The sequence below is a fragment of the Gracilinanus agilis genome, chromosome 2 (assembly GCF_016433145.1).
Source record: "Gracilinanus agilis isolate LMUSP501 chromosome 2, AgileGrace, whole genome shotgun sequence".
Taxonomy (NCBI): domain Eukaryota; kingdom Metazoa; phylum Chordata; class Mammalia; order Didelphimorphia; family Didelphidae; genus Gracilinanus; species Gracilinanus agilis.
Genome location: NC_058131.1, coordinates 303,579,630 through 303,592,704, shown reverse-complemented (window position 1 = coordinate 303,592,704; position 13,075 = coordinate 303,579,630). Strand labels below are relative to the sequence as shown.

The 13,075-nt window shown below is 38.4% G+C and overlaps 1 protein-coding gene across 1 annotated transcript in view; it reads right to left on the bottom strand.

The window, feature by feature from the left end:
• The window catches only part of SHCBP1 (SHC binding and spindle associated 1), a 40,837-nt gene extending 36,529 nt beyond the window's left edge, over positions 1-4,308 (bottom strand). The window contains exons 1-2 of the mRNA XM_044661430.1: positions 4,215-4,308; positions 47-214 (exon numbers count right to left, since the gene is read on the bottom strand). Coding sequence (XP_044517365.1) covers positions 47-214; positions 4,215-4,308 — 262 coding nt within the window. The remainder of the gene's footprint in view (positions 1-46; positions 215-4,214) is intronic.
• Positions 4,309-13,075: the final 8,767 nt, after the last annotated feature.

Genomic DNA, 13,075 nt, shown 5'->3' with positions numbered 1-13,075 from the left:
GATGAGAAGCAAGAAAGCACATCTTATATGCAAAGTGAATACTTACCTAGAATATAATCTTGATAGGCTTTGAATCGCTCATAGAACAAAAGCTGATTTGTTTGGAAAATGTCTGGAAAAGGTACATTCCCTTCTGGCACAAACCTTTGCCAAACAGTCCCTGGTTTATCATGACTGCTATTATCACTGAGTGCATCTTCATCTTCAAATAAGTCTAAAAGAATAAAAAAGAAAACATTCAACTTACTGAACACTTTCAATGTTTTCTAGGCATACAAAAATTAAAAACACTCAACAGAAAAGCCCAAATTGAGTAGTCTGGTAACAGTTTATTTACCTCTCTCCTCGTGATATGCAACTAATGTTTATCCAAACAAGCCTGAAAACATAGCAAATTAAAAGTTCTATGTTGAAATCCTAAGAGCTTTTTGCAAGATTAGATTTTTAGATCAAAAGATGCTTTTCTGTCCTTTCTCCAAAGAATATACCTCTACTTCTTTACTATGATTTAGCACTTCTCATTTATTCAACATTCAGTACTCATATGGCATTTCCCTTATAACAATACTATAAATTTGATGGGGAATAGGGAAAAGGGTAATTTATGACTCTTTCTCTAAAGACTAGCATTATTAGAGAACTGAGAGGCTCTCTTTTTTTTTCTAACACAACTTCAAGTTCACAGTGGTCATTTAATATACAGTGATAAAATAACCTTTAATAGAAAAAGGTTTACTTTCATCTTATATAGACCATGGGACTCCTCCTCCCTAGGGGTCTTGGCACTTTAAAAAACTATAAGCTGGCCCTCAATGATAAGAATATGATTAATCATATATCAAACATTTACTGTCTAGTCATTTCTCTACCTTACCTCTCTGTGCTTCTACTTTTAATAGCCAAATAACATTACTAAATTTATTTTTCTATGTTGACTTCCCAATTTTACCTATTTCCCACACAGCATTCATTCTAAATAGTAACAACTCATTTTATAACAGGGTTTGACTAATGTCAGTATTTAAGGTAGCATTCTACAGATGGAATTAAGGTTGAGAGGAGTAAAGGTCTTAGAACAAGTTACTATCAGTATGCACTAACTATTGGCAGCATTCACTTATCTTATCTCTCCCTCCTACTTTTCTAGACTCTTTTTACTCCAAGTCTAGGGTCTGCCCTGGCCTGCACTTGGCATTACTTAGCCCTACAGGAAATGGAGAATTATAGTGCAATGGGGTCCTACATTTCAGGAATGGCAATACTGACTGTGTTGAAACTAGAGAAACCATAAAGTGACAGAATAAAAGCAATAACTTGCTATCTAATCTCTTTTTTTTTTAAACCCTTTCTTTTCAACTTAGAATCAATATTGTGTATTGGTTCCAAAGTAGAAGAGGAGTAAGGGCTAGGTAAAGGGGTGTTAGGTGACCTGCCCAGGGTCACACAGCTAAGAAATATCTGAAGCCAGAAGTGAACCCAGGACCTCCTGTCTCTAGGCCTGGCTCTCAGTCCAAGACATCTAGTTGACCCCAAATCTTTTAACTTTTTAGCAAAGTACTTTCCTCTTAAGAATTTGGTGTGAAAGCTAATTAACAACTCAGATTTATAAGGAACTTCAAGGTTTACAACAAGTTTTCCTCAAGAATCAATCAATAAATGTTTATTAAATACCTACTAAGTGACAGGCACTGTAGATACAAAAGAGGCAAAAGATAGATTGTGTAAGCTCTTTGAGGTCAAGAGCTAACAGGGGAGACAACATGCAAACAAACATATATAGTAAGCTATATTCAGGATAAATAGGAAATCATTAACAGATGGAAGGCACTGGAATTAAGAAGGGGAGAGGAAAGGCTTCCTGTAGAAAAAGTATTTTGTTTTTCCACTTATCAAAGAAGGAAGTTATGATTTAATTCATTTTTTTTAAACTCTTCCCTTCCACATTAGAACCAATACACGTATTGGTTCTAAGGCAGAAGAGTGGCAAGGGCTAGGCAATGTGGGGAGTAAGTAAGCCCAGGATCACATAGCTAGGAAGTATCTTTGGTCAAATTTGAACCTAGGACCTCCCACCTCTAGGCCTGAGTCTCAATCCATTGAGCTACCCAGCTTCCCCTTTTAATTCAATTTAAGAAACATTTTTTTAAGAACTACTATGTGCTCAGTATCAAAGTAGGAGAGGGGAAAAAAAAGACAAAAATAATATAATTCCTTTCCTCAAGGAACTTATTTTCATGGTGCTCTCTTAATGGAATATTTATTTTCTACATGGAGGGGATACAGCATGTACAGAAATACATATTTTATAAGACAGGATGTAATAAGGACAAAGAAAAATATCCAGAGAAAATAAGTAAGGAAAAGTTTAAGGAAAAAAAATCTACTTTCAAAGTCAGAAAGAAGTTATTTATTAACAGTCAGCAATTCAACTCAGGTTAAAAAAGAACAGAACTGGAAAGGTCTAAATCCAATCCTTTTATGTTACAGGTAAGAAAAATGAAGCCCACAGAAGGAAGAGGTTTTGCCTAAAGTCAGAGGCAAGACTTTAAACTGGGTCTTCTAATTCTAAGACTACTGTTCTCTCATGAAATTGGGTCCTGGACCTTCACCTAGATCACCACGCTTCTTACAATATAATACTTTAGTATTTAAAGGATTCATGAGAGTGTATGAACTCTCAACCAAATGTAGGAGTAAAAATAAATACTCCTAGTGTTTTAAAATATATGTGTGTGTGTTGTATATATATATACATATATATATACATATATGTATATATTATTTAATAATAAACAAAAAGTGGAGGAAAAGAAAAAGGATTCTTTCAGTAAAGTGAGCAAAGCAAAGACAGCCAATAAAAAGCACTTTACCAAAACAAAGCACAAGCTCCCAAAAAAGACCCACAGCGTGGGTCTCAGCCAAATTTATCTTCCAAGCCCCTGTATGTCAAAGGAGGACGGAACTTAAAAGGATGCTGGGAATGTAGCTCAGGTGTGGCAAATTCTCCAACTGCACAGAAACCAGGATCAAAAGTCCCTCCCCCCATGACTTAAGAGGCTGAAGTAGAGGGGCCAATGCTCAGAGGTGATGTCCATTTGAACTTAAAGCCTTGAGTGGTCAAGATTTATTAGCACCTACTTCCTAAGTTTGTTGTGAGGATAAAATGAGACAATACTCGAAAAGAGCTTTGCAAACTTTGAAGCACTATAAAAATCACTAGCTATTCTTTTTGGGAGTTAGCTATTGCAATCACCTTCTTCTAATTTTTTTTTTTTTTTTTTAAACCCTTGTACTTCGGTGTATTGTCTCATAGGTGGAAGAGCGGTAAGGGTGGGCAATGGGGGTCAAGTGACTTGCTTCTAATGTTTTGAGCAGCAGATAACTGGTTTGAAGAGCAGACATATAGTCCAAACTTTGCCCTCTCTCCTCTCCGGCTGGGCAGGTCCTGAGCATTCCACAGAATCGCAAGTCAGGAAGGACAGGAGGTAATCCAGCACTCACTACCAGTACAACATCCCCGCGACCGTCCAGGTGGCTCTGAAAATCCCTAGCAATGGGGAACTCACTACTTCCAGTTCAACTGTAGACAGCTGAAACTATCAGAGAATTTTTCCAAACACCAAACCTAAATTGGCCTCTCCCCTTGCTCCTACTTTTACCGTTCCCCAAATGCATGAAACGCGCTTGAAAGGAAGGACAGTCTTTTTACGTATTTGTATGAATATATGAATTACTTAAATAGTTCTGCAGCCGCCATCCCCACCCCCATACTCCCCTAGTTTTCTTATCCTTAAAATAAACCTTCCTGGTTGCCTTCTCTTGGCCAGGCTTTGAGGGGGTCCATGGTACTCCCGACCTCAAGGTAGGGAGTCAATAGCAGAAACCCCGTCCAGTCCCCTCCTTTTACAGACCAAGTTAATTAAATGAGGCCCAGAAAGGTCAAGGGACCCGCCCAAAATCACACAGTCAAGAGGGATTTAGAAAACGGGATCAAGTCTGGACGTGTCCTGGCCTCCCCAGGGCCCTTCCTGACCCGACGCCTTAGCCGAGTGGTCCGGGGGGGTTAGAACACACAAGGGAGGGACCCCCACGCCCAGCCCAGCCAGAGAGAGCAAGCGCGACCCGGCAGGCTCAAGGGGCGAACAACGGCCGCAGCAGCCCCCTCTCGCTCGCCAGGCCCACTGCGGTCACCCCGGGGACAGGGAAATGCACACCGTGCTGCTCGTTCGCTGGCACCCCAGGCGTTTGGGGTTCCAGGGCCGGCTTCTCAACTTCCAGATCCTCAGCAGTCATCAACCCTTCAGCCATTTCAAATTTACGCGGGCTGCACCCTGGGAAGTGGTGACGTAAATCCACCGGATGCCTCTGGTTGGCCAGTAGCCAGAGGCACAGAGACCCAATCAGAGGAAGACTTTCTTAGGTTCGCCCTTCCGGCAGGCACAGACCCTGGCCGCTTCTTGGCATATCAAGACTAGAGGGTGTCTCCCCCTGCTGGCGAGGAGGCGAAGTTGCCTTGTAAAAAGCAGCCTCGTGTGCGGTTTTTGTGTTTGATGTGGTAGGATTTTAGATTTTGATCTGCCCAGTCATTTTGCAAGCAGAGCAGGAAGGCTAAATGACTTGCCTAATTGGAGTCGCTACTGCTAGTAAACGACCGGGGCAGAAATAAAACAAGACTTCAGTCCCTGGGTGGGACATTTTCCCCATGAAACAATATTGTCTCCTGTTACTCTGTATATAGTTTGTATTTACTTATCTGTGCTGGAACTGTTTCTGGTTTGTTTGGGTTTTTTGTCTTTGTATCCCCAGAGCCTCTACTACTGGCCATATAATAGGCACTTAAGAAATTGATTTGGTAAATCTAAAAATACTAAATAAATATCAAGGTTCTTCATTTTTTTGAGAGGCTGTGTATAATGTGTTAACAAGGGGGAGCTGTACGTAGAATAAAGAGAGACCAGGTGTTTCATTGTATCTCTGACACAAATCAGTAATTAATAAACATTTATTGAGTGCTTACCATGTGGCAAGCACTGTGCTAAATGCTAAGGATACAAATATGTAAAGGATAATCCTTGCCCTCAAGAAGTTTAAAATCTAATGGGGAAGATAACACACAAAAATAAGCTGAGGATAGAATAATTCCAACTCAGTTTGGAAGACTCTCAGCTTGAAGGCATAGTGGAGAAGTCCAAGAAATTCGAGTGCAAATACATCTGGAGAAGAAAAAAAAGTCTAAAATGGCTGAGGCTAGAGAAAGAAAACAAAGAAAGCCAAAGCCAATATAAGTGCAGTCAGGTGGTTAATGAGGAGCTATAAGAACACCAGAAAGTCATTTAAGCTCTCTCAACCCCATTTTCCTTATCTGTAAATGGAGACATTAATGTGTATAATTCCTATCTCACTATGTTGTTAAGAAGATCACATTAGAAAATGGGTATGGTAAAGTGCTTTGTAAACTGTAAAATACTGTATAAACACCAGAGGAAATTAAAACACTAGTGTTCCTGCCAAATTTCTCAGTAGGGAATTTCCATTTCCCCTCTCCATGCCTTTGCACAGGTTCCCTCTTATGCTTGGAATGTACTCTTTTCTCACCTGTGCCCCCAAAGACTCTCTACCTTCTGTCAAGGCTCAGCTCAATGGCTACTTCCTACATGAAAGCTTTCCTTATCCTTCTAGCAACTAGTGTCTCCCTCTACTCTCTCCCTTCATAACCTTGAATTTATTTTGTGTTACTGAGGAAATATTTGAATGTGGGTTTTCCCAAGTTCTAGACCAAAGCCCTATCCACTATGCTTTGTTCTTAAGACTTCCAGGCCTTTCGATCTTCCATACAGGTGAATCCCATGTGAGTTACGTTCCCCACCCCCAAATAGCGGAGTGTTAGCTTCTTGAAAGTGAGGACTGTCTCACTTTAGTATTTGTATTTATTTTTCTTGCCTTTTTTTTTGTAACATGGCTCATATAGAAATATGTTTTATAGGGGGCAGCTGGGTAGCTCAGTGGACTGAGAGCCAGGCCTAGAGACTGGAGGTCCTAGGTTCAAATCTGGCCTCAGACACTTCCCAGCTGTGTGACCCTGGGCAAGTCACTTGACCCCCATTGCCTACCCTTACCACTCTTATGCCTTGGAGTCAATACACAGTATTGACTCCAAGATGGAAGAGATAAGGGTTTTATAAAAGAAAGAAATATGTTTTATATGCCTTCACATATATAATAAATATATTGTTTGCTTTCCTCAATGGGTGGGAGAGGGTCTGAAAGAAATGAAAATTTGGAACTCAAATTTTTATTAAATGACTTTGAAATTTAGTTGTTTTTAAAATGTCCTTTCATTCATTCAGTAAGTATGGATGAGGGTTACCTGTCTTTAAGGGAAACACTCCCAGAACAGCTTTATGTCTATAATGAGAAGAAAGGGGAACTACTGTTCACTGAGAAAAACTCTAGGTCATTGGACTTCCCTTTGGGCCTTGAGCCAGAGTATAAGAGCAGGCAAGGAACTTTTACAGATAAAGAGAAGAGAGAATTGTCTGGTAAAGAGAAAGAAAAAGTGAGACATTCATATGGAAAGAGAAATCCTGTAATGTTCCTGAGCTACCTAGAATGGAAACCAATAGGCAGGCTATGGACTGGGGTCAGAATGGGGACACAGAAGGAGAAACGCATAGGGTGGTACTGCCATGGACACCCCAAATCTATGAGACCTCACAAATCCTGACAACTGCAAAACGAAGCTGGGAGACTTCAGCAGATTCCAATCAGCCCCAAGTGGAATGGCTGGCCAATGAAAACCTTAAATGAAGAATGACTGACAATATCCTCACTCTATCTACCTTTATAAGGAACAATTTCCCCACCACTACCTTATACCCCATTAAGTTTTCCCCAAGAGATTTCTTCTCACTCTCAACAAGAGGTATCAAAATGACTCTACAATTTCAGTTCCTCTAACAGTTTTATTGCTTTCATGTCTTAATTAACTGCTTTTAATATTAGATTGGTTTCTCTTTCATGGTCTAGTAATTTTATGCTAAATAGAGACTTTGAGCCATGATTTCTATAACTGATTACTCAAAACAGAAAAAGAAACAAGGGGCCCCAAAGCCAGAGTTCTCAAAGACTTCAGGCACTACTTGTTAAATAAATGTAACATCTGGTTCACTAAGCTCTCTCTCTTTCAGAGATCTTGGGATCAATACTGTGTATTGGTTCTAAGGCAGAAGAGTAGTAAGGGTAGGCAATGGGAGTTAAGTGACTTGCCCAGGGTCACAAAGCTAAGAAGTGTCTGAGGTCAGATTTGAACCTAGGACCTCCAGTCTCTAGGACTGGCTCTCAATCCACTGAACCACCCAGCTGCCCCACCCACAATCTTCATTGGCAAAATGAACACTGTTAAAAATGCTATTTAAAAGAATTTGCAAACAAGAAGCCAGCTTCAAAGACCTGGCTAGGGTCTCTCCTCATTCCTTGGGCCAAGCAAGAGAGGTAGTGATCAATGTCCTTTCCCCAACTCACCCATCTTACCCTCTTCACCCCTCTGCTGTTGACCCCTATAAAACTGCAGGACCCCTGTTCTTATGTATTATAAGAAATTTCACTGTCTCCTAGACTCCATTCCTTATTCCTGCCACCGTTTTTCTTCCATCTTCTATCACTCATCCCCATTAATTTCTTGCTTTTTTTTTAAGATCAGCTGTTCTATCTGCCATTGTAGAATCCTGCTGTACCCCTGTGATGCTATGCTCTTTATGCTATTTTGAACAATAAAATACATTGGGGGGAGGAGGGTAAAAAAAAAAAAAAGACCGTGATCAGCACAATTATTAATAAATTCTGGCGGTGCCATTGCCATTTTCTTGCAGGAGACTATCTTAACTGCTTTCTTTATAACGATTTCAGAAGTTCCTGATTTCATAAAACAGAAATAAAAAATGATCCTGTAGAAACAATTTGTGTGTTTTGGTTTTAAGCACCACATGGGGGCGCGCTGATATTTCTTAAGGAAAGGTAGCCTCAATTTAAACTTTTATATTGATCCTGCTGCATTTATATTTCTGTGGATTTGCTCTGTTCTTTTATCTACATCCCCTTCAACTCTATCCCACCCCTGTAATTGTCGTTAAACTCCAATCTGACCACAAATCTGCTCAATCAAATCAAAGGGCTTCTTATTGCCTCTAGAATAAAGTATTTATTCTTCTCTTTAGCTTTTAAAACTTACATGGACTGGCTCCAACCCAGCTTCACAGACTTATTGAACTTTACAATGTCTCCTGCATTTTGGGATAGGAGAGTAAAGTTTGGTTATTGACCTTGATTCATTTTCTGGAATCTTAGCCTTTGTTCTACTCACTTTTCTAAAAGGAAAAGCCTAAATAGAGTTTTAGGCTCAAGAAAATACTATTTCTTAGTATTTTCAGAAGATTTCAATATACTTGAATATACAATAGACCCACTCTACAGCAAGTCATGTGAATCTTCTCATCCCTCAAACCTCAAACCACGGCTCATCCTCCTCCTATTCTCTCAGCAGAGGACCTTACCTAATATTTTGCAGGGGGGGGAGGGGGAAGGGGGTGGATCAGGCCATTCACCAAAAGCCCCTCTTCTACCTTCTTCCTCATTTCCTATCAGTCAGATGTCTTCTCTTACTTCCTCCTCCTTCATTACTGTCTCAAACAACAAAGTGGTCTTTCTCCTTAGCAAGACTATCCCCTCTACTTGTTCAAGTGATCCTCTTCCATCTCATGTCCTCCAACAGATTGGCCTTTCTGGCATTCCAATTCTTTAACTTATTTTCAATCTCTGTTTTCTATCTCGTTCCTTCCTGCCTACAAGCATGACCACATCTCCCCAATCTTAAAATAAAAGACCCTCATTCAAACCTTAACTATGTCTTCTACATCCCTTCTGCCCTTTCAGCTAATCTCAAAAGGACCATCAATAATACACTTTCTAAACTGTTCTGCTTTCACCTCACTCTCATTAGACTGTTATAATTTGGCTTCTGACCTTTCTCTCTAACTGTTGTTCTCTCCAAGGTAAAATGATTTCTTAGTTGCCAGATTCAATTGCTTTTTCTCTATCTTCATTCTCCTTGACTTCTCTGCAACCTTTGACATTGTCAGTCACGCTATCCTTGACACTATGTTTTCTAAAGGTTTTCTGGACTCTCTCCTGATTCTCCTCCTACCAATCTGACCTTTCCTCTGATTCCTTTGCAGGATCCTTCTCCAGATTACACTTCCTAACTGCAGGTCTTTCTCAGGGTTTTGTCCTGAACCTTCTTCTCTTATCCCCCTCTATATATTACTTCATTTGGTAATCTCATCAGCTCCCATGGATTTAATTACCATCTGTAAACTGATGATTCTCAGATCTCTTTATCCTGCCCCAATCTCTCTGTTGACCTCATATCTAACTAAGCATCTCCAACTGACTTTCAGACATTTCAAACTAGATGTCCAGTACGTATCTTAAATTCAATGTCTAAAATGGAAAACAGTCCCCTCCCTACTCTGTATTATTGTAGAGGGCAACCCCATCCACCCAGTCCTTCAAGCTTACAATCTAGGAGTCATTCTCTTCTCACTTTCTTTCATCCCTCATATCCAATTGGTGGGCAAGGGCTTGCCAATTTCACTTTTGCAGTATCTCTAGAATAACTCCCCTTTTTAGCTCTGACACTGCCACCACTTTAGTACAGGCCCTTATCATCTCACTCTTAAAATATTTCATTAGTCTCCTAGTGGGTCTGTTTGCCTCAAATCTCTCCCCATTCCAATTCATCATCCATTCAGACACTAATGTGGCTTTACAAAAACATGTGTCTGACTATGTTACCACTCTACACAATAAATTCTCAAGTGGCTCCCTAACTCTAGGATCAAATACAAAATGCTCTGTTTGGCATGCAAAGCCTTTCATAGTCTAATCCCCTCCCACCTTTCCAATCTTCTTATACTTTACTCCCCAACATATATTCTATTATTACTTCTTGATGTTTTTTATTATTACATAAAAATGCTGTTGGTTTTTTTTATAGTTTTTATAGTTTGCAACTTTGCTGAAGCTATTAATTGTCTCGATTAGTATCTTCACTGATTTCCTAGGATTTTCCAAGTATATTATCATGTCCTCATTAAGTAGGAATAGTTTTATCTTCTTTTTACCTAATCTTAATGCCTTTAATTTCTTTCTCTTACTGCTGCTATTGCTGGCATTTCTAGAACTATATAAAATAATAATGAAGAAAGTGGCCATATTTATTTCACTCTTGTATTTATTGAAAAAAGTTCCAATGTAACCCCATTACATATGATACTTGCTTTTGGAGTTAGGTGCTTTTTATGACTTTTTTTAAAAAAGGTCCTGCTATACCTCAAGGATTTTTATTTGTTTGCTTGCTTATTTTAGCCTAAATAAGTGTTATGCTTTATCAAAGGCTATTTTACATCTTTCCATGTTTTGATTTTTTAAAATGATTAATCAATCTTTAAAAATAAATAAATAAATAAAAATGAAATTATTAATCATATTGATAGTTTTCTTAAAGTCATACAGTTCCTGAACCCCTGGTATAAATACTATTTGGTAATAATGACTAATTTCTTGAATAAGGTCATTGTAGTCTACTTAGCAGGTTTTTGTTTAAAATTCTTGAGGCAATATTCACTAATGATACTGCCTGTAGTTTTCTTTCTGTGTTATATTTTTCTCTGGTTTAGATGATCTATGACTTCTTTAAACTGGCATCTTCTTTTCTATGTTCAGAAGTTCTGGGAAATTTTCTTGTATTTTCTTTACCTTGTGGTGCTCAGGATTGGTTGTTTGTTAAAATCCTTAAGTTGTCTCTATATATCCTGTCTTTGAGATCAGTATGTTTTGTTTGAGAACATTTTCTTTTAATGTTACTATTTTTGCTTCTCTTCTTCTAAATAGTCCTTCACTTAAGCGTTGTTGCATTCCTAATTAATTATACTCTTTTTTCTTTCCTTAGTGATATTTATTGTCGTGGATTCTAGTTTTTCTGTTCTGCCAATTATTTTTGCTTATATTATTGGCCACAGATTCTATTCTCATAATTCTCATTTCTCTTTTAAACTATTCAGGAAAATGCATTGTGATCCCATATTCACCTCAAATTCCATAGAGTCTTTTATCTCATGAAGTGATATTTTCCCTTTGTTTTACAATATTTATTAAAAAAATTTTTTTGAACTAGTTTACTAGATCTGGAAGCTATATTTCCTTTTGCTGTTAATGGGTTTCCTGTTGATTTGTCAGCTTATGTTCAAAGGTATTTGAATTTCTTCCTCCTGAGATTTTTAGTAATTTCATTCTTTTTTCCCCCCTTATTTTATCCTATTATTCACTTTCTGATTCTGTTCCCCCTAATAGTAGTAAACTTATAGGAGTGAATTTCAAAGCAATATAGTCTCCTCTCATGCTAGGCAATTCATGATAACTATTTTAGATCTCTGTCCCAAGTGATTACTGGAGAAACATAATACCAAATGAATTCTGGACTCTTTCCCTCAGATCTGGCAATTCAGTGTACTATTACACCAGTACCCTGCAAGTAATAGTTGATTTCTGTCATTTGGAGTTTGGGTTTTGGAGGAGAAGAAGGTAAGGTAAGGGATTAAACTTTATTTCAAACCCAGAAATTTGTCCTGCCCCTTTCCCTTTGTTCTTTTATTCCCCTGTAAAAAATTTTTGTAGCATAGAACACTTCCAGGGAACTGGCTACTAAGATTTCCACAGCCTGGATCCTAGATCTCCATAACCCTGGAAAAAGCAAGAGTGAACCAGAATATGGAGTTGGACTTTGTTGCAAGCTCATAGGTTACATCTTGGGTCAGCTAGTGTAGCCCTGGTGTATAAAGAATGGTGGGTTGGAAAAGGGGTGCTGTGTAAATTCGGGGTAGGTGTCAATTGATGGCGTTTTTTACTGTCTTTTGAGTTCCAGGTATCTTAGAACATAGAACCAGCTAAAGTTGCTTTTCTTTGACAACCATTTTTTTTAAAAGATTTCGAGAGTTTGTGGGGATCAGAGAGTATTTAGTATTCTATTTTGTTGGTCACATAACCCATAAATCCCTGATGCTTACTTTTAATTAATGAACAATTGATCATCTACAATATCCACCAAGTAGGAAGTGGCTAAAAAAATTGTGGCACATGAATGCAATGGAATATTAATGTTTTAAGAAATGACAAATATGATAAATACAAAGAAGCATGGAAATTTATTTGAAATTTGAAATAATGATGAATGAAGTAAGCAGAACCAAGAAAACAAAATTTTTTTAAACCCTTACCTTCTGTCTTGGAGCCAATTGGCTCCAAGGCAGAAGAGTGGTAAGGATTAGGCAATGGAGGTTAAGTGACTTACCCAGGGTCACACAACTGGGAAGTGTCTGATGCCAGATTTGAACCTAGGCCCTCCCATCTCTAGGCCTGGCTCTCAATCCACTGAGTTACCCAGGTACCCCCAAGAAAACAATTTAAACAATGAGAAAAACTTAAATAGAAAGAATAATGATCACATAACAATTAAAACTAAATGCTGCAAAATCATAAAGAAAAAACATGGCCCCCAAAGAAGAGATATAAGAGGTATCCTCTCTCCAATCTTTTGCTGGGGCAAGAGATCCATGAATATGGAATATCACATTCATTTGCAGATTTTTTAAATATATTGATTAGTTTTACTATTTATTTCTTGTCTGCTTTTTCTTTTTTTCCTTTAAAAACATACCTTATTATGTGAGTTGGCTCTCTGAGAAGAGGTAACAGAAAGAACACAAGGGGAAATGTAGGCAATATTTAAAAATATATAAATAAAATTTTATTTTAGAAAAAAACTAGGTATCTATGGTTGTACAATGTGTTCAACCACCAGACGCCTATATATATATTCTTTAAAAAGACCAGAAGTACTACTTGCTAACCTTAACTACTCTTTTGGAAGAAGGCCTATACTACTTGAACCCCATCATGTGGGCTAATAGCACCTCTGCAGGAAATTCCCAGTCATGTCCTCAGGGAAATTCCTATCCACTGT